Source organism: Heterodontus francisci, chromosome 3 (genome assembly GCF_036365525.1).
Source record: "Heterodontus francisci isolate sHetFra1 chromosome 3, sHetFra1.hap1, whole genome shotgun sequence".
Taxonomy (NCBI): domain Eukaryota; kingdom Metazoa; phylum Chordata; class Chondrichthyes; order Heterodontiformes; family Heterodontidae; genus Heterodontus; species Heterodontus francisci.
Window position 1 is genome coordinate 31,213,688 of NC_090373.1, and position 20,924 is coordinate 31,234,611.

The following is a 20,924-nucleotide window of genomic DNA, read 5'->3' on the forward strand; positions in this document are numbered from 1 at the left end:
TAATCCGGATTTTGATTCTAACAAACAAAATTGCATTTATATAGCCTCAAAATTTCCTGAAGCACTTCATGAACAATACATTAGATTTGAAGTACAGTCACTTGTTAAGTAAGCAAATATAGCAACCAATTTGCACACAGCAAAGCTCCACAAACAGCAAATTGAAATGAAGAAGTTATTAAATTGGTTTGCTGCTGCTGGTCAAGGGATAAACAGGACATCAGAAGAACTCCCTGATCATCCTCAATTAATGCCATAGATCGTTTATGTCCACCTGAACAGGCAGTTAAGGCTTGGGTTTAACATTGCAACTGAAAGATAGCACCAACAAAAAAAAATCTGCTCTGGTCTTTCTGAATCTGAAGTCAATTCTAGTCAATCACCCTCATAATACAGTATCATTGATTACCTGCATAACGAAATGACTATACTTCAAAAAGTAATGCATCAGTTGTGACCTATTTTGGGACATCCTGAGGACTATATAAATGAAAGTTGTTGTTGTTCTTCAATTATTGAGAGTGTTATGCATCAGTGGGCCATTTGCTATTAAGAAAACATCCCATAATGCACTAAAGCACTCAGCAGCCCTCCAACAGAATGCTGCTCACTTGAAACAGACCCTGATGGGGAGATTGCCACACACACTATACAATATAGTTGTGCCATAAATGGGCTTTGCAGTATAAGCAAAACAGCTGCAACAAACATTTAGGACACATTATAAAAATTTTGAAATCTGAAACTTTAAACAAAAAATTGTTTGTCACGTGTAACATGGTGTAAAGGGCCCCTGGATTATAATGACCTGTTCTTTTTAGGAAAAGCTTTGAAAAAGTTCATGACTTACTTGGCTTTTGAGTCAAGCTGGCAAGCTGCAACTCCCAGCATGAACCCGTATTTATAACTTTGAAGAGCAAGCCAGGACCTTCGTTTGCTCTTTATCTTGCTTTCTTTAAATTACTGGATAATGCAAAGTTTTAATGCAAAAATGATTCTGAATCATCAGGAATAAAACTGTATTTCTTGGACTTCACTATAAAAATGCACACTCCAATGACATTTGTCGTAAACGATTGCACTCCCAAATTACATGCACTCTCTATTTAAGTACATTCAACATTTACTTATCTATCTACGTACAAGGAATATGGAAATCCTCTATTTATTTTCCAAGAATCAATCAAAAAATATTTTGCCCATCTTTAGGGAGATCTCTTACAAACTCCTCCCCCAATTCCTTCACTGGAATTGTGCACCCCTTCCTTACTTCTACACCACTTTTTTCTACAACCTTTTATTTTAAACGTGTTAAGTTATGTGTCACAGTTGCATCTGATGGACCAATACAAAAATTGAGCCGAACAGCAAACAAGAAGTGAAGTAGTTTGGGATGAATAAGGGTCACCAGTAAGAATACAGTGATGGTTTTGTGTAAACTCCATTCCTCTCCTTGGCGACAATCTGAGATTAAGCCAGTCTGTTTGCAACCTTAGTGTCACACTTGACCCAGAGATAAACGTCCGGCCTCATATTCGTGCCATCACTAAGATGGCCTACTTCCACCTCCGTAACATCGACTGACTTTGTCAGTTCATCTGTTGTTGAAACCCTCATTCATGTCTCGTTACCTCTAGACTTGACTATTCTAATGCACTTCTGGCTGGTCTTCCACATTCTACTCCCAATAAACTTGAGGTCATCCAAAATTCTGCTGCCCGTGTCTTAACTTGCACCAAGTCCCGTTCCCCTAATACCCCTGTGCTCGCTGACCTACTAGTCAAGCAACGTCTTGATTTTAAAATTCTCATCCTTGTTTTCAAAGCACTCCATGGCCTCGCCCCTCCTTATAAAGAACAAAGAACAGTACAGCACAGGAACAGGCCATTCGGCCCTCCAAGCCTGCGCTGATCTTGATTCCTGCCTAAACTAAAACCTTCTGCACTTCCGGGGACCGTATCCCTCTATTCCCATCCTATTCATGTATTTGTCAAGATGCCTCTTAAACGTCTCTATCGTACCTGCTTCCACCACCTCCCCCGGCAGCAAGTTCCAGGCACTCACCACCCTCTGTGTAAAGAACTTGCCTCGCACATCCCCTCTAAACTTTGCCCCTCTCACCTTAAACCTATGTCCTCTAGTAACTGACTCTTCCACCCTGGGAAAAAGTTTCTGACTATCCACTCTGTCCATGCCGCTCATAACTTTGTAAACCTCTATCATGTCGCCCCTCCACCTCTGTCGTTCCAGTGAAAACAATCCATGTTTATCCAACCTCTCCTCATAGTTAATGCCCTCCAGACCAGGCAACATCCTGGTAAACCTCTTCTGTACCCTCTCCAAAGCCTCCACGTCCTTCTGGTAGTGTGGCGACCAGAATTGCACGCAATATTCTAAGTGTGGCCTAACTAAAGTTCTGTACAGCTGCAGCATGACTTGCTAATTTTTATACTCTATGCCCCGACCGATGAAGGCAAGCATGCCGTATGTCCTCTTGATTACCTTATCCACCTGCGTTGCCACTTTCAGTGACCTGTGGACCTGTACGCCCAGATCTCTCTGCCTGTCAATACTCCTAAGGGTTCTGCCATTTACTGTATACTTCCCACCTGCATTAGATCTTCCAAAATGCATTACCTCACATTTGTCCGGATTAAACTCCATCTGCCATTTCTCCGCCCAAGTCTCCGACCGATCTATATCCTGCTGTATCCTCTGACAATCCGCAACTCCACCAACCTTTGTGTAGTCCGCAAACTTACTAATCAAACCAGCTACATTTTCCTCCAAATCATTTATATATACTACAAACAGCAAAGGTCCCAGCACTGATCTCTGTGGAACACCACTAGCCACAGCCCTCCATTCAGAAAAACACCCTTCCACTGCTACCCTCTGTCTTCTATGACCGAGACAGTTCATCAGTGCAAAAGATAAGGCTGAAGCATTTACAAAAATCTTCAGTCAGAAGTGCCGAGTTGATGATCCATCTCGGCCACCTCCTGAAGTTCCCAGCATCACAGATGCCAGACATCAGCCAATTTGATTCACTCCGCGAGATATCAAGAAACGACTGAAGGCACTGGATACTGCAAAGGCTATGGGCCCTGACAATATTCCGGCAATAGTACTGGAGAACTGTGCTCCAGAACTTGCCGTGCCCCTAGCCAAGCTGTTCCAGTACAGCTACAACACTGGCATCTACCCAGCAATGTATCACAAAAGCAGGACAAGTCCAACCCAGCCAATTACCATCCCATCAGCCTACTCTCAATCATCAGTAAAGTGATGGAAGGTGTCATCAACAGTGCTATCAAGCGGCACTTGCTTAGCAATAACCTGCTCAGTGACGCTCAGTTTAGGTTCCGCCAGGGCCACTCAGCTCCTCACCTCATTACAGCCTTGGTTCAAACATGGATAAAAGAGCTGAACTCAAGAAATGAGGTGACAGTGACTGCCCTTGACATCAAGGCAGCATTTGACCGAGTATGGCATCAAGGAGCCCCAGCAAAATTGAGGTCATGGGAATCAGGGGGAAAACCCTCCGCTGGCTGGAGTCATACCTAGCGCAAAGGAAGATGGTTGTGGTTGTTGGAGGTCAATCATTTGAGCTCCAGGACATCACTGCATGAGTTCCTCAGGGTAGTGTCCTAGGCCCAACCATCTTCAGCTGCTTCATCAATGACCTTCCTTCAATCATCAGGTCAGAAGTGGGGATGTTCGCTGATGCTTGCACAATGTTCAGCACCATTCGTGATTCCTCAGATACTGAAGCAGTCCGTGTAGAAATGCAGCAAGACTTGGACAATATCCAGGCTTGAGCTGATAAGAGGCAAGTAACATTTGCGCCACACAAGAGCCAGGCAATGACCATCTTCAACAAGAGAGAATCTAACCATCTCCCCTTGACATTCAATGACATTACCATCGCTGAATCCCCCACTATCAACATCCTAGAGGCTACCATTGTCCAGAAACTGAACTGGAGTAGCCATATAGATACCATGGCAACAAGAGCAGGTCAGAGGCTAGGAATCCTGCATCAAGTAACTCACCTCCTGACTCCCCAAAGCCTGTCCACCATCTACAAGGCACAAGTCAGGAGTGTGATGGAATACTCTCCACTTGCCTGGATGGGTGCAGCTCCAACAACACTCAAGAAGCTTGACACCATCCAGGATAAAACAGCCCGCTTGATTGGCACCCCATCTACAAACATTCACTCCCTCCACCACCAACGCACAATGGCAGCAGTGTGTACCATCTACAAGATGCACTGCAGCAATGCACCAAGGCTCCTTAGACAGCACCTTCCAAACCCGTGACCTCTACCACCTAGTAGGACAAGGGCAGCAAATGCATGGGAACACCAACACCTGCAAGTTCCCCTCCAAGTCACACATCATCCTGACTTGGAACTATATGGCTGTTCCTTCACTGTCGCTGGGTCAAAATCCTGGAACTCCCTTCCTAACAGCACTGTGGGTATACCTACCCCAAATGGACTGCAGCGGTTCAAGAAGGCAGCTCGCCACCACCTTCTCAAGGGCAATTAGGGATGGGCAACAAATGCTGGCCTGGCCAGCGATGCCAACATCTTATGAATGAATAAAAAAAAACAATGCTTCCAAGTTTCGTATCATCCGCAAATTTTGAAATTGTGCCCTGTACACCAAGGTCTAGGCCATTGATATATATCGGCAAGAGCAAGGGTCCTCACCCCAACCCCTGGGGAGCTCCACTACAAACCTTCTTCCAGTCCGAAAAATATCCATGAACCACGACGCTTTGTTTTTTTCCCGTCACTCAGCCTATTTCATATCCATGTTGCCATTGTCCCTTTTATTCCATATAACTTTGTTCACAAGTCTGTTGTGTGACACTGTATCAAGTGCCTTTTGAAAGTCCATATACACCACATCAACAGCATTGCCCTTATCAACCCTCTCTGTTACCTCTTCAAAAAACTTCAGCAAGTTAACTCAACATGATTTACCCTGAACAAATACATGCTGGCTTTCCTTAATTACCCCACTTTTACCAATTAATTTTGTCAGGAATATAGTTTCTAGAAGCTTCCCCACCACCAAGGTTAAACTGACAGGACTGGAGTTGCTGGGCTTAAAGGCCTGCTACCCGACCCGAACTCGACGACATGTGTTGGGTTCGGGTTGGGTCGCTCTTCCGGGTCCGGCGGTCAGGCCGGGCCAGGCTGGGTCCGGGTTGGGCACACACAGTATTAATTGGACTTGAAAGGTTGTTTAAAAAGATAAAGATTGGAGCAGTACAGTACAGTACTCTATGTGTGCAGACTAGAGTCCTGACAGTGATCATTTTATATTTTTTAAATACTGTATATTTTATAATAATTAATCACTCAGGACCTTCCTGGTCTCTGCATCTCAGCTGCTCACTGGATAAACTTGCAGCAAGTATTTCAACCTGCAAATCTGTATAATGATATTTACTGAGCCTTCGGGCAATTGCTGTATTTATTTTAAGCAATATAGATACTGGTACAGTGTGACACAACCTGTCTGTGCACAACTCCATAGGTTCCTGTTTAACTCACGACCAAACAATCACTGACATCGTGACGACCATCTTTTTAAACAACTTTTCAAGTCCAATTACAGTTTTTGTTGCTTATCTGTACAAACTGAAAAAGTGAAAAACGGATTCGGAATCGGAAGGTAGGTAAAGTGAACATTCTGGTGGTTGGGCTCGGGTCGGGTCGGGCTTGGGAAAAAATGGAAGGACTCAGGCTGGGTCGGGGTCGGGTCTGATGTGGTTCTGTCGGGTTTGGGTCAGGTTTTATTTTCCAGACCCGAGCAGGCCTTTAGATGGGCTTATCTTTACACCTTTTTTTGAACAAAGGTGTAACATTTGCAATTCTCCACCCTCGGGCACCACCCCTGAGTCTAAGGAATACATGAAAATTATAGTCAATGCCTCCACAATTTCCATTCTTACTTCCCTCAGTATCCTTGGATGCATCTCATCCAATATTCATTTAATACCTCAGCCATGCCCCCTGCCTCCATTTGTAAATCCCTTTTTTGGTCCCTAATCGTCCCCACTCCTCCTTTTACCACCCTTTCACTATTTATATGCCTATAAAAGGCTTGTGGATTCCCTTTATGTTAGCTGCCAGTCTCTTTTCATGCTCTCTTTTTGCTTCTATTTGTTCTTTCACTTCCCCTCTGAACCTTCTGTATTCATCCTGGTTCTCAATAGTATTTTCTACCTGGCATCTGTCATAAGCACACTTTTTTTTTTCTTTATCTTAATCTCTACCTCTTTTGTCATCCAGGGAGCTCTGGATTTGTTTGCCTACCTTTCCCCTTCATGGGAATATACCTTGACTGTTCCTGAACTCTCTCTTCTTTAAAGGCAGCCCATTGCTCAGTTACCATTTTGTCTGCCAACCTTTGATTCCAATTTATCTGCGTCAGATCTACTCTTACCCCATAGAAGTTGGCTTGCCCTCAGTTAATTATTCTTACTCTGGATTGTTCCTCGTCCTTTTCCATAGCCAACCTAAACCTTATGATACAATGTTCCCCTACTGACACTTGATCGATTTGCCCACCTCATTCCCAAGAACAAGGCCTAGCAGTGCTTCCTTTCTTGTTGGACTGGGAACATACTGCTGGAGAAAATTTTCCTGGACACACACTAGGATATCTTGCCCCTCTCTGTCCTTTACAATACTATTATCCAAGTCTATATTCGGATAATTAAAGTCCTCCATTATAACTATTCTATAATTCTTCCACCTCTCTAACTTCCTTGCAAATTTTTCCCACTAGTTGTTGGCTTATAGACTGCACAGGACAATGTAATTGCACCCTTTTTATTCCATAGTTCTAGCCAAATTGGTTTTGTCCTTAACCCCTCTGGGACATCCTCTCTCCAGCACTGCAATGTTGCACTTAATCAATACTGCCACCCCTCCCTCTTTCCTCTCTTTTCCAGCTTCCTGAACACCTTGCATCCAGGAATATTTAACACCCAGTCCTGCCCGTCTTTGAGTCAGGTCTCTGTTATAGCCACATCATATTTCCACATGGCAATCTGTGCCTGTAACTCATCAATTTTATTTACCACACTCCGTGCAGTCACATACATGCACGGTAACCCTAACTTAGACTTTTTTACTTTCTCCCTTACTCTGAACCCACCTAATAACTTAACAATTCCTACTCTGTTATCTGTCTCTCCCAGTATTCTGTGCACCTTGGTATTCCTCTCTGATATTACCTCCTGATTCCCACACCCCTGCCAAGTTAGTTTAAATCCTCCCAAACAGCACTAGCAAATCGCTCCACAAGGAAATTGATCCCGGCTCTGTTTAGGTGCAATCCACCCGGCCTGTCCAGGTCCAATCTCCCCCAGAGCTGGTCCCAATGTCCCAGGAATCTAAAACCCTCCCTCCTGCACATTCTTTCCAGCCACACATTCATCTGCTTTATCCTCCTATTTCTATACTCACTTGTGCGTGGTACTGGGAGTAATCTGGAGATTACTGCTTTTCAGGTCCTGCTTGCTAATTTCCTACCTAGCTTGCCAAATTCTGACTGCAGGGCCACATCCCTCTTGCTGCCTATGTCATTGGTACCAATGTGGACCACGACTGCTGGTTGTTCATCCTCCCCCCTCAGTGTGCTCTGCAGCCGTTCAGTGACATCTCTGACCCTGGCTTCAGGGAGGCAACATACCATCCTAGATTCACATCTGCGGCCACAGAAATGCCTGAAAATAAAAGTAAGGATATTATGCTTGAGTTATAAAGGACATTGGTGAGACCACATCTTGAATACCGTGTGCAGTTTTGGTCTCCTTATTTCAGGAAGGATGTGAATGCATTGGAAGTGGTTCAGAGGAGGTTTACTAGATCGATACCTGGAATAAGCGGGTTGGCTTATGAGGAGAGGTTGGACAGACCAGGCTTGTTTTCACTGGAGCTTAGAAGAGGAGAGACTTAATTGAAGTATATAAGATCCTGAACAGTCTTGACAAGGGGGATGTGGAAATGATGTTTCCTGTTGAGGGTAAATCCAGAACTAGGGGGCACTGTTTTAAAATAAGAGGTTACCCTTTTAGGACAGATATGAGGAGAAATTCTTTCTCTGAGGGTTATGCAACTTTGGAACTCTCTGCCTCAGAAGATGGTGGAGGTGGGGTCAATGAATATTTTTAAGGTGGAGGTATAGATTCTTGCTAGGCAAGGGAATCAAAGGTTATCGGGGGTAGATGGGAGTGTGGAATTCGAAACACAAACAGATCAGTCATGATCTTATTGAATGGCGGAGCAGGCCTGCAGGGCTGAATGAGGGCTACTTCTGTTCCTAATTTTTATGTTCATATGTTCTGTCTGTTCCCCTGACTACTGAATCTCCTATCACTATTGCTCTTCCAGTCTTCTTTGTGCCCCCTGTGCAGCTGAGCCTCCCATGGTGGCATGGACTTGTCTTTATATGCACACCCTAAATGAACCATCACTCTCATCAGTATTCAGAATGGAATACAAGTTAGAGAGTGAGATGCACTCAGGGGACTCCTGCACTACCTGCCTATTTCTTCTTGACTGTCTGGTGGCCACCCACTCTCTCTCTCCCTGCTTACCCTTAAGCTACAGGGTGACCACATCTAATAATGTGCTACCCACGAAGCTCTCAACCTCACGGATGCACCGCAGTGATGCCAGCTGCTGCTCATGGACAACGCTTCCTGCACATATGGTTATCCAGGACACGGGAAGTTTCCTGGAGTTCCCACATGCACTCGAGAGATCGGAGCAGCCCGGCGATTCCACAATCTATTAGATAATAAACCTTGCTACTAATACTTGCTACTTAAAAATAAAAGAGAAGACTCACCAACTTCTCATTTCCCTTCTGTTGGTGACACTTGAATATAGCTAACTTCCTAATTTTGAAGAAAGAGAAATAAAGCTGCAATACTCACCAACCAATCAACTCACAGTCCTCCTGTGATGTCACAGTTCTTTCCCCTTCTCTCCTTTAAGTGACCTCGGTTTGCTGCGCAGTGATCCTGACCTGCTTCACACTCCTCCCGGTCTCCTGCGCAGTGATCCTGACCTGCTTCACACTCCTCCCGGTCTCCTGCGCGGTGATCCTGACCTGCTTCACACTCTTCCTGGTCTCCCGCGCAGTGATCCTGACCTGCTTCACACTCTTCCTAGTCTCCTGCTCAGTGATCCTGACCTGCTTCACACTCTTCCTGCTCTCCCGCGCAGTGATCCTGACCTACTTCACACTCCTCCCGGTCTCCTGCGCGGTGATCCTGACCTGCTTCACACTCTTCCTGGTCTCCCGTGCAGTGATCCTGACCTGCTTCACTCTCTTCCCGGTCTCCGGCGCAGTGATCCTGACCCGCTTCACACTCCTCCCGGTCTCCTGCGCAGTGATCCTGACCCGCTTCACACTCCTCCTGGTCTCCTGCGCAGTGATCCTGACCTGCTTCACACTCCTCCTGGTCTCCCGCGCAGTGATCCTGACCTGCTTCACACTCCTCCTGGTCTCCCGCGCAGTGATCCTGACCTGCTTCACACTCCTCCCGGTCTCCTGTGCAGTGATCCCGACCTGCTTCACACTCCTCCCGGTCTCCCGTGCAGTGATCCTGACCCGCTTCACACTCCTCCTGGTCTCCTGCACAGTGATCCTGACCTGCTTCACACTACTTCCGGTCTACTGCGCAGTGATCCTGACCTGCTTCACACTCCTCCCAGTCTACTGTGCAGTGATCCTGACCTGCTTCACACTCCTCCTGGTCTCCCGCGCAGTGATCCTGACCTGCTTCACACTCCTCCCAGTCTACTGCGCAGTGATCCTGACCTGCTTCACACTCCTCCTGGTCTCCCGCACAGTGATCCTGACCTGTTTCACACTCCTCCTGGTCTCCCGCACAGTGATCCTGACCTGCTTCATACTCCTCCCGGTCTCCTGCGCAGTGATCCTGACCTGCTTCACACTATTTCCGGTCTGCCTCACAGCTTGGGAAAATATTGTGTTGTGAATCAGAAAACACTGGTACGGAGAATGCTTGGCCTATCTTGAGGCGACCATTACTTTCATGTAAAATGAACTTTGTGGTGATACATTTGATTAACTGGAAATCTGCTGCCCTTACCTGATCTGGCCTACAGACCCATAGCAATGAGGTTGACTCTGAACTGCCACTCAGTTGCATCAAACTTCTACAGAAAAGTTGCAGTTCAAGAAGGCTCAAGGGCAATTAGGGATGGGCAATAGCTGTTGGCCTCGCCAGTGATGCACATCCCACAAACGAATATAAAAAAAAGGTCTGCAGAGTGTCTGCATAGCTGAGTTCAACCCTCTGTAAGTGTATGCCTGAAAGCACTGCATACCCGTCATATCCAGACTGCTGTCTCCAATGACTGCTGCCACTGGGTCCTGGATCACTCGAAGATGACTGGTTGCTGGGGGAGTTTCTGTAATGCTGACTGGCATCACCAACATTGGATTGTGAGAGCTGAGCATTTTCCACATCTTGCATGGACCTGCGTACAACAGGGAAACAAAATCAGTCTGTTTTCAGCTGTTGATTAAAAGGACAATATACTGAAGCGCACCTAGTTTCCACTATGTGCAAATAAACATTCATATTTTATGATTACGTAGAATTACAAAGAATTTACAGCCATTCGGCCCAATTGGTCCATGCTGATCTTTATACTTTACATGAACCTCCTCTCATCTCTCTTCTAACTTCATCAGCATATCACAGAATCGTTACAGTGCAGAAGGAGGCCATTCGGCCCATTGTGTCCACACTGGCTCTCTGAAAGAGCAGTTCCCTCAGTTCCATTCCCCCGCCTTCTCCCTGTAACCTTGCACATTTTTCCTTTGCAACTGGGTTGTTTCAGTTTGCTATAGCTCGGCATTACCGAAATACTGACCTGGATGATTTTCCCGAGTACAGAGACGGAGAAAGGAGGAAAACAGGGTGGGGAGGGCCTCAGACTGAGACCCCCTCCCAAAAAAGCAGCCGCTAGGAGTTTCACACATGCTCTGTGAGCTGGTGGGGGGGGAGCTGGTTGCTGGAGACTGTTTTGCCAGAGAGGCTGTTGGGCAGCCTGCTTTTAACTATCCCCAGAAAAGGGCTTCAGTAGGAGGATGCCACCTCTGTTGATATAGTTTGTGGGTTCTCATATGGAGCCATTATAGCCACGACACCCATTGATGACATCTTAGCCTTGGTGAAATCAAGCCACTTGGTGAAAGCTGAATTCACACACTTTCTCATTTGCTGAGTCCATGAAAAAGAGTACAATGCCTGGAGATGACAACTGTGACCCATTTGATTAAATGTCAATTGACTGTGAATGAACTCCCACAAAACTGCCTGGAATGATCTAGTAGCATGAAAAATTAAGAGCTTTTGTTAATTTTACCAGCACTGACAAAGCTGTACCCTCAATAGAGGTGGCAGCATCAGGGGTAGCACGGTGTCTCAGCAAGGAGACAGCTCTTAATTGTTTATGCGGTTCAGTCACATCGGTCAGTTGGATATGCACCAATGCATCAAACAGGCATCTTCAGGCATGCATTACAGTTTATAACCTTTCTTCATGGACCCAGCAAATCAGAGAATGTGCATTCAACTTTTACCAAGTGTTGGATTTCCCTAAACCCAGGATATCATCAATGAGGCACATGTAGCTGCAAAGGTTCCAGATGAGCATCCACTGTACTAAATAAACAGAGATGCTATCCTCTCACCCAGTGCTTAGATGCTATATGAATCCCACGAATTCCAAGAATGATACTTGGAAATGCCTTCTGTCTCGGAAACTCAACCAATCCACAGAATAATGGCACAGAATACTGGGGGAGATAGATAGCACAAGAGTAGGGAATAGTACGTTATTACGTGGGGTCAGAGTAAGGGAGAAAGTAATAAAGTTTGAATCAGGGTTAATGTGCACGTTTGTGAATGCACGGCGTGTGGTTAATTAGACAGGTGAGGTACAAGCACAGACTGCCATGTGGAAATATGATTTTGTGGCTATAACAGAGACCTGGCTCAAGGAAGGCCAGGACTAGGTGTTAAATATTCCTGACTACAAGGTGTTCAGGAAAGATAGGAAAGGAAAAAAAGGGGGAGGGGTGGCAGTGTTAAGGAGAGCATTGCAGTGCTGGAGAAAAAGGATGTCCCAGAGGGGTCCAGAATAGAATCAATTTGGCTGGAGCTAAGGAACAAAAAAGGTGCAGTTACATTGCTCGGTGTTGTCTACAGGCCATCAGCTAGCGGGAAGGATGTGGAGGAACAAATTTGCAAGGAAATTACAAAGAGGTGCAAAAATTATAGGGTAGTTATAATGGGGGACTTTAATTATCCAAACATGGACAGGGATAATATTAGTGTAAAGGGCAGTGAGGGGAAAGAGTTCCTAGAATGTGTTCAGGAAAATTTTCTACAACAATATGTTGCTAGTCCAACGAGAAAGGAGGCACTGCTAGACCTGGTTCTTGGGAATGAGGTGGGCTAAGTGGATCGCGTATCAGTAGGAGAGCATTTAGGGGATAGTGATCATTGTATCATAAGGTTTAGGCTGATTAAGGAAAAGGATAAAAAGGAGCAATCCAGGATAAAAATAATTAACTGGGTAAAGAATGGAGCTTGGGCGAATAAATCGGAGTCAAAAGTTGACAGGAAAACCGGTAGAACAATGAGCTACCTTCAAAGAAGAGATAGTTCGGGCAGAGTCAAGGTATGTGCCCTCGAAGGGGAAACGTAGAGCAAACAAATCCAGAGCGCCCTGGATGACAAAAGAGGTAGAGATTAAGATAAAGAAGAAAAAGTGTGCTTTTGACAGATGCCAGGTAGAAAATATTGAGAACCAGGCTGAATATAGAAGGTCCAGAGGGGAAGTAAAAAAGCAAGTAAGAGATGCAAAGATAGAGCATGAAAAGAGACTGGCAGCTAGTGTTAAAGGAAATCCCAAAGTTTTCTGTAGGCATATAAATAGTAAAAGGGTGGTAAAAAGAGGAGTGGGGTCAATTAGGGACCAGAAAGGGGATTTACACATGGAAGCAGAGACCATAGCTGAGATATTAAATGAATACTTTGCAACTGTCTTTACCAAGGAAGATGATGCAACCCAGGCAATGTTGAAAGAGGAGGCAATTCAGACACTAGAGGGGTTTAAAATCGATTAAGAGGAAGTATTAGATAGGCTGTCTGTACTTAAAGTGGATAAAGCACCAGGGCCGGATGAGATGCATCCAAGGATACTGAGGGAAATGAGTGGAAATCGCAAAGGCACTGGCCATAATTTTTCAGTCTTCCTTAGACTCGGGGTGGTGCCAGAGGACTGGAGAATTGCAAACGTTACACCCTTGTTCAAAAAAGGGTGTAAAGATAAGCCCAGCAACTACAGGCCAGTCAGTTTAACTTCGATGGTGGGAAAACTTCTAGAAGAAATAATTTGGGACAAATGTGATAATTAACTCGCAATTGTCCATGTGACTAAGGAAAACCAGCATGGATTTCTTAAGGGAAAATCATATTAACTAATGCTGCAGTTTTTTGAGGAGATAACAGAGAGGGTTGATGACATGTACATGGACTTTCAAAAGACATTTGATACAGTGCCACACAACAGACTTGTGAATAAACTTGTAGCTCGTGGAATAAAAGAGCCAGTAGCAACATAGATACGAAATTGGCTTAGTGACAGGAAACAAAGAGTATTGGTTAATGGATGTTTTTCGGGCTGGAGGAAGGTTTGTAGTGGATTTCCCCAGGGATCAGTGTTGGGGCCCTAGCTTTTCCTGATATATATTAATGACCTAGACCTTGGTGTACAGGGCACAATTTCAAAGTTTGTAGATGATACGAAACTTGGAAGCATTGTGAAGTGTGAGGAGGATAGTGTAGAACTTCAACAGGACATAGACAAGTTGGTAGAATAGGCAGACAGGTGGTAGACGAAGTTCAATGCAGAGAAATGTGAAGTGATTCATTTTCGTAGGAAGAACTTGGATAGACAATATAGAATAAAGGGTACAATTCTAAAGGGGGTGCAGAAGCAGAGGGACCTGGGTGTATATGTGCATAAGTCATTGAAGGTGGCAGGACAGGTTGAGAGAGCGGTTAATAAAGCATACAGTATCCTGGGCTTTATTAATAGGGGCACAGAGTACAAGAGCAAGGAGGTTACGTTGAACTTGTATAAAACACTAGTTCAGCATCAGCAGGAGTATTGCGTCCAATTCTGGGCGCCGCACTTTAGGAAAGATGTGAGGACATTGGAGAGAGAGCAGAAAAGATTCACGAGAATGGTTCCAGGGATGAAGAATTTCAGTTATAAAGATAGATTGGAGAAGTTAGGGCTGTTTTCCTCAGAGAAGAGAAGGCTGAGAGGTGATTTGATAGAGGTGTTCAAAATCTTGAGGGGTCTGGACAGAGTAGATAGGGAGGAACAGTTCCCACTCATGAAAGGATCGACAATGCGAGGGCACAGATTTAAAGTAATTGGTAAGAGAAGCAAAAGTGACATGAGGAAAAACGTTTTCACGCAGTGAGTGGTTAAGGTCTGGAATGCACTGTCTGAGAATGTGTTGGAAGCAGGTTCAATTGAAGCATTCAAAAAGGAAGTAGTCAGTTATATGAAAAGGAAGATTGTGCAGGGTTATGGCGAGAAGGCAGGAGAATGAAACTGAGGGAGTTGCTCTTTCAGACAGCTGGTGCAGACATGATGGGACGAATGGCCTCCTTCTGCACTGCAACAATTCTGTGATTTTGTAATCCAATACGCCTGCATAATTTCCTTCAAGAGTGACTGCAGTTCAAGTATTACTTCATTAATTGTAAAGTGCTTTGAAACATCTTGAGATCATAAAGATACTACACTAATGCAAAATTTTTTTTCTCTTTTTAATTCATCTGGAGGAATGTGTTGAGAACAAGGATAAACCAAACAACGCTGGCTGATTATGCCAATGCAGTGTCCAAGGTCAGTTAAGGATAACAGGTACAATAAAGTACTGGCAGGTACAAACACGATCACTAAAGAGGATACTAAAGTGCCATTTCAAGTGCCTGAACAGTTCTTCAATAGGCCTCTGGTACAGCCCAGCCATGCAGGGCCTGGGGTAGCCTCCGGTGCAGCCCAGCCATGCAGGGCCTGGGGTAGCCTCTGGTACAGCCCAGCCATGCAGGGCCTGGGGTAGCCTCCGGTGCAGCCCAGCCATGCAGGGCCTGGGGGTAGGCCTCCGGTGCAGCCCAGCCATGCAGGGCCTGGGGGTAGGCCTCCGGTGCAGGCCAGTCATGCAGGGCCTGGGGTAGCCTCCGGTGCAGCCTAGCCATGCAGTGCCTGGGATAGGCCTTCGGTACAGCCCAGCCAGGGCCTTCCTCGTAACAGTGGCATGTTACAAGCTTCACGACTCACAATTCAAAAAAGGATTGTTCCTTCCTTCTGCTGAAGAGGAGTGAGGGCAGAGCCCTCGACTTCTAGAGCATGTAGATCACACCTATGAGGGAGAGGAGGTGGCTCAGAACTTCATTAGAGACTAGATATTAAGCAGACCATTACCAGAAATCATCACTGAATGAATGGCCCCTTGCAATTACCCACTGCCCAAAGTTCATTCCTCATGTCATAGAAAATGGGCTAGGATCCTGAACATTGATTGACTTTCCTCCTGGGGTATGGCTCTATGTATTTGGAGGAGGATGGCAAGAGACAGTGATAACAGAGAAAAGTAAAGGAGCACCATCTTCCTGAGAAAAATGGTCAACCAGTCTTGTCAACTGTAAACAAATATAAGACACAATGACATAAATTACACTGAACTGACTGAGTATCACTTGAAAATGGATCACCACAGTGAAATAATGCACCAATTTCTCTCAGCAAATAAAAATAATTCTGCCAAATGCTTCATCAGGAAGACAGGACCACTTTGAGCATAGATAGATTTTCTGTAGATCAAAATTAATTGCAATCCGTGTTTAACTAATTAATCAGATCTAGGTGGATAAAATTAAAATTAAATAAAGAGGGATAGTAACACGAAAGGGTTCCTATTTTTTCATTAATTAATATGAGATGTTTATAGATAATAATAGATAAGTAAAACATTTAGGTTAACCTACCTATAAAATAAAGTGACATCAGCACAAGGACAGAGCTGATTGTGGAGTTGCTGGTGAGTGTTTATTTCAGTATTGTATTTATTTCTCAATTTATTATCCAAATATAGACTGGCAGGAAGTGTTGTCAGTTGGAGGAGCTCGAGCTCCAGCAGCAGTTGGCGTCACTGTATTGCATCTGCAAGTCAGAGAACTATGTGGATAGCATGTCTCTGGAGGTGGTCACCCCGCAGCTTAAGTGTGAGCAGGCAGAGGGGGAATGGGTGAAGGCCAGACAGTCAAGGAAACCCAGGCAGGTAACACAGGAATCCCAAGTGCGCCTCGCTCTCGAACAACAACAACTTATATTTACATAGCACCTTTAATGGAATAAAATGTCTCATGGTGCTTCATAGGGGCATTATAAAATAAAAATATGATACTTAGCCACACAAGGAAATATTAGATCAGATGACCAAAAGCTTGATCAAAGAGGTAGGTTTTAATGGAGTGTCTTAAAGGAAGAAAGCCAGGCGGAGAGGCAAAGGGGTGTAGGGAGGGCATTGCAGAGCTTGGGGCCTAGGCAACTGAAGGCACGACCATCAGCGGTAGAGCGATTAAAATTGGGGATGCTTAAGAGGCCAAAATTAGAGGTCTTGGAGGGTTGTGGGGCTGGAGGAGACTACAGAGATTTTTTGGGGGGGTGGGGTGGTGAGGACATGGAGGGATTTTAAAACAAGGCTGACAAGTTGTTGCTTGACCAGGAGCTAATGTAGGTCAGTGAGCACAGAGGTGATAGGGAAACAATACTAGGTACGAGTTAAGACACAGGCAGCAGAGTTTTGGATGACCTCAAGTTTACGGAGTGTAGAATGTGGGAGACCAACCAGGAGTGCATTGGGATAGTCACGACTAGAGGTAAAAAAGGCATGGATGAGGGTTTCAGCAGCAGATCAGCTGAGACAGGGGGAAATAGGCTGTCTTAGTGATGGCGTGAATATTAGGTCGGAAGCTCATCTTGGGGTCAAATGTAACACCAAGGTTGCAAACAGACTGGTTTAATCTCAGACTTTTCCAGGAAGACGGATGGAATTGGTAGTTAGAAACGGAGTTTCGAGTGGGGACTGAAAACATTGGCTTCAGTCTACCCAATATATAATTGGAGGAAATTTCTGCTCATCCAGTACTGGATGTCGGCTAGGCAGTCTGATAATTTAACAGCAGCGGAGGAATCAAGAGAGGTGTTGGTGAGGTAAAACTAGGTGTTGTTAGCATACATGTGAAAACTAATGCGTGCTTTTGGATGACGTTGATGAAGGGCAGCATGCAGATGAGAAACAGGAGGGGGCCAAGGATAAATCCATGGGGAACAGCAAAGGTAAGGGTGCGGGATCTGGAAGAAAAACCATTGCAAGTGATACTCTGGCAATGATTAAACAGATAAGAATGGAACCAGATGAGAGCCGTCCCACCCACCTGGATGACAGTGGAGAGGCGTTGGAGGAAGATGTCAAAGACTGCAGAATAGGTCGAGAAGGACGAGGAGGGAAAGTTCACCTTTGTCATAGTCACATAGGATGTCATTTTGACTTTGACAAGAGTTGTTTCGGTACTGTGGCAGGATAGTGCAAGTAAAGTAAGCAGTCTTGTTGAGGGGTATGTTGTGGTATTTAAAGCTGGAAATGCCCTTCCAGCTTAAATGTGTTGAACACAGACGTGCGCCATAATTGTAGTAAGTACAGGTCACAAGCCTGGTCATGCACGACTGAGAACAACTAGGTCATGTAAAAAAAAACTAACACAAATCTGCGCAAACGCTCCCACAGAGAAAACAATGGGAATGCGAGTGGAAAGGAAATGTATCAGGTTCTGCACAGGATAGTGGTTGCACCTGCATGTGTGCTGTTACTGATTTCAATGGAAGCACTAAGTATTGTCATAAGCCCCTCTCCAGGTTCACAAACAAAATATTCCTCAACTCAACACATGTAAAAACATTTGAAATAATTTACTTTTTAACACTTTGCCCCTCCTCTTTAAATTTCTCTTTTTAAATTATATAGAATTCTCCATCTGATACGGAGTCAGTTTCAATCTGAGACTGTAACTGACGAGGGGGATGCAATCAATGATGAGGATATGGAGCCCAGGATGTATCTTCCACCAATTCTTTTCCCTCTTCCTTAATTCAAATTCAGCTATTTCTTTTAATAGTGTGGAAAAAATCAGAGACTCCTTATGTAGGAAAAGGCCTGTACCCGACCATTCTGTTACCCACACTGCGGCATATTTCACACAATGTGAAACTGCATTCAGTATAAACTAAGCAGGGGAGGTGTATGGAATACTACTGTACTGCACAGTGTGTCAGTGCAAGCTGAGAGAGAATGAGCACTAAACTTGTCATCTGCCTGCACGCAGAACATTGGATGGTGCAGCTGTCCAAGACTGAGAAATTATCAATTTCCAATTGGTGTCAGCCATGGCTCAGTGGGTAACACTCTCGCCTCTGAGTCAGGATGTTGTGTCTCCAAGTCCCATTCTAAAGAATTGAGTATAAAAATCTAAGGTGACCCTCGAGCGCATTACTGAGGGAGTCCTACACTGTCAGAGGTGCTGTCTTCAGGTTGAGGCATTAAATTGAGGACCCAACTGCTCTCTTAGGTGGATGCAAAAGATCCCATGCGCTATTTCGAAGAAGAGCGAGGGAGTTCTTGCCAATATTTATTGCTCAATGAACATGACTATAAAACAGATTATCTGGACATTATCACATTGCTGTTTATGGGAGCTTGCTGTGTGCAAATTAGCTGCTGTGTTTCTTACATTACAACAACGTCTAAACTTCAAAAGTACTTCATTGGCTGTAAGGCACTTGGGAAGTCCTGATGTAGTGAAAGTTGTGATATAAATGCAAGTCTTTCCTTCTTTAATATAAACAATTCAGTTCCTAATGTTGTTACAATCCCCTGTGTTGGCTGCAGGTTAGTACTGCATAGCTGCAGTATTAAGGGCAAAGCAGACACTATGTATGTTTTTGGGGATGATTTGTTTACCAATGTGTTGCCTGGGCTGTGAAATGTTGCCAGGGTCAATTGTCTTCAATCTAGCTTATTGGCTATCTTGCTGTTTCTAATACACACAAATTGTCATGTTCAAATATTTCCAATGGGTAATACAGAAAGAAAAACAGCAGCCAGTTCTGAAATCAGATATTTATGGATAAAACCTGGCTGTTTTGAACATAACATTTCTGCAAGCATTTCACAAATGCTATTAGATTATTTCTTCACCTCCAAAAGAAACAAATTCCACGCTTGCCTTGCAGCAGATGGTCTAATCCTATTAATAGAAAAAGTAAATTGCATCTCTCTGTATCAATGATCAGACAAATTCAGAATTCCAATATGAAACCTGACACACAATACTTAAGGCAAGAGATCTTTGGAATGCTAATGGCCCCAGAGAACTGATGTAACCTAAAGCATTGGAGGAATTTTCAAGGTCAAAGAAGGAATGAATGATTAAAATAGTCTATTTATTCTTGCTTCGATCCTGCAAAACATCGCCGTTGTCAGGGAATGGCTAATCCTTGTGTCTCAGAGCTGGTCTGTGTGATAGGATGAAGGTGTGCCTAAATGAGCTATTGACTATTTCTTCCAAATTCTCACCCTGTGCCTGTTTTATACTACCATGGTGCTGTGGCAAAGAACTAAGTACTTGTATTTATATGCCACCTTTCATGACCTCAGGATGTCCCAAAGCACTTCACAGCCAATGAAGTATTTTTGAAGTATAGGCACTGCCATATTGTGGGAAGCGCAACAGCCAATTTGCACACTGCAAGATCCCACAAACAGCAATGCGCTAATGACCAGATAATCTTTTTTGAGGGATAAATACAGCCAGATCACCAGGCAGAAGTCTCCTGGTCTTCTGCAAAATAGTGCCATGGGATCTTTTATGCCCACCCGAGAGAGCAGTCAGAGCCTTAATTTAATGCCTCATCCAAATGACAGTACAGCACTGAGTGTCAACCTCAATTATGTGCTCAAGTCTCTGGAGTGGGAAGTCTAAGGGAAGAAAAATGAAGCACGAGCCCTACCTGGGCAATCAATAATGAGAGGCTAGAGAAGATGATGTAAAAATGGGTGAAAGTGAATGAGGGCAACATTTGTAGCAAGAAAAAAAAACTTGTGGATTTTGGCAATCACTGGGAAAAGAAATTCTCTTTCATAAAAGTAAAATACTATAGATGCTGGAAATCTGAAATAAAATCACAAAATATTGTATATAATCAGTAGGTAAGGCAGCATCTGTGGACAGAGAAACATAGTTAACATTTCATTTCAATGACCTGAGTTCTGATGAAAGGTCATTGATCTGAACCGCTAGCTTTCTTTCTCTCTCCACAGATGTTGCATTTCCAGCATTTTTTGTTGTTATTGTACTTTCATGTTAATTTCAAATAAAACCAATTTTAAGAGTTAAAATCTTGATGGTTAAATCATAGATGATGATGATTACATTTGAACCTTGTCAGTGCTTGATATAGATGTAGTTTTACAACATTATGCTCTCTCTTCATACCTGTTTCTAGGTCTGAGACACAGTAATTACAGCTGTGCTCATGAATGATGAGATGATGATTCTTGGATACCACACTTCTCCAGTTTCTGAGTGTTTCTCCCCATTGCTCATTCTCACAAGTGTATACTTAACAAATATTGAAAAGTAAAATATTCCTTCTTTAAAAAAATCTCATCCCATTGATGTAGTTAATCCCAAGCTTGAATACT

At 44.2% G+C, this 20,924-nt stretch overlaps 1 protein-coding gene across 5 annotated transcripts in view; it reads right to left on the reverse strand.

Annotated features, from left to right (window-relative positions):
• Nucleotides 1–20,924, reverse strand: part of sipa1l2 (signal induced proliferation associated 1 like 2) — a 581,962-nt gene that overhangs the window by 118,657 nt on the left and 442,381 nt on the right. For all 5 annotated transcript variants that reach the window (XM_068020936.1, XM_068020919.1, XM_068020901.1 and 2 more), the window contains one exon: nucleotides 10,394–10,546. In XM_068020936.1, coding sequence (XP_067877037.1) covers nucleotides 10,394–10,546 — 153 coding nt within the window. The remainder of the gene's footprint in view (nucleotides 1–10,393; nucleotides 10,547–20,924) is intronic.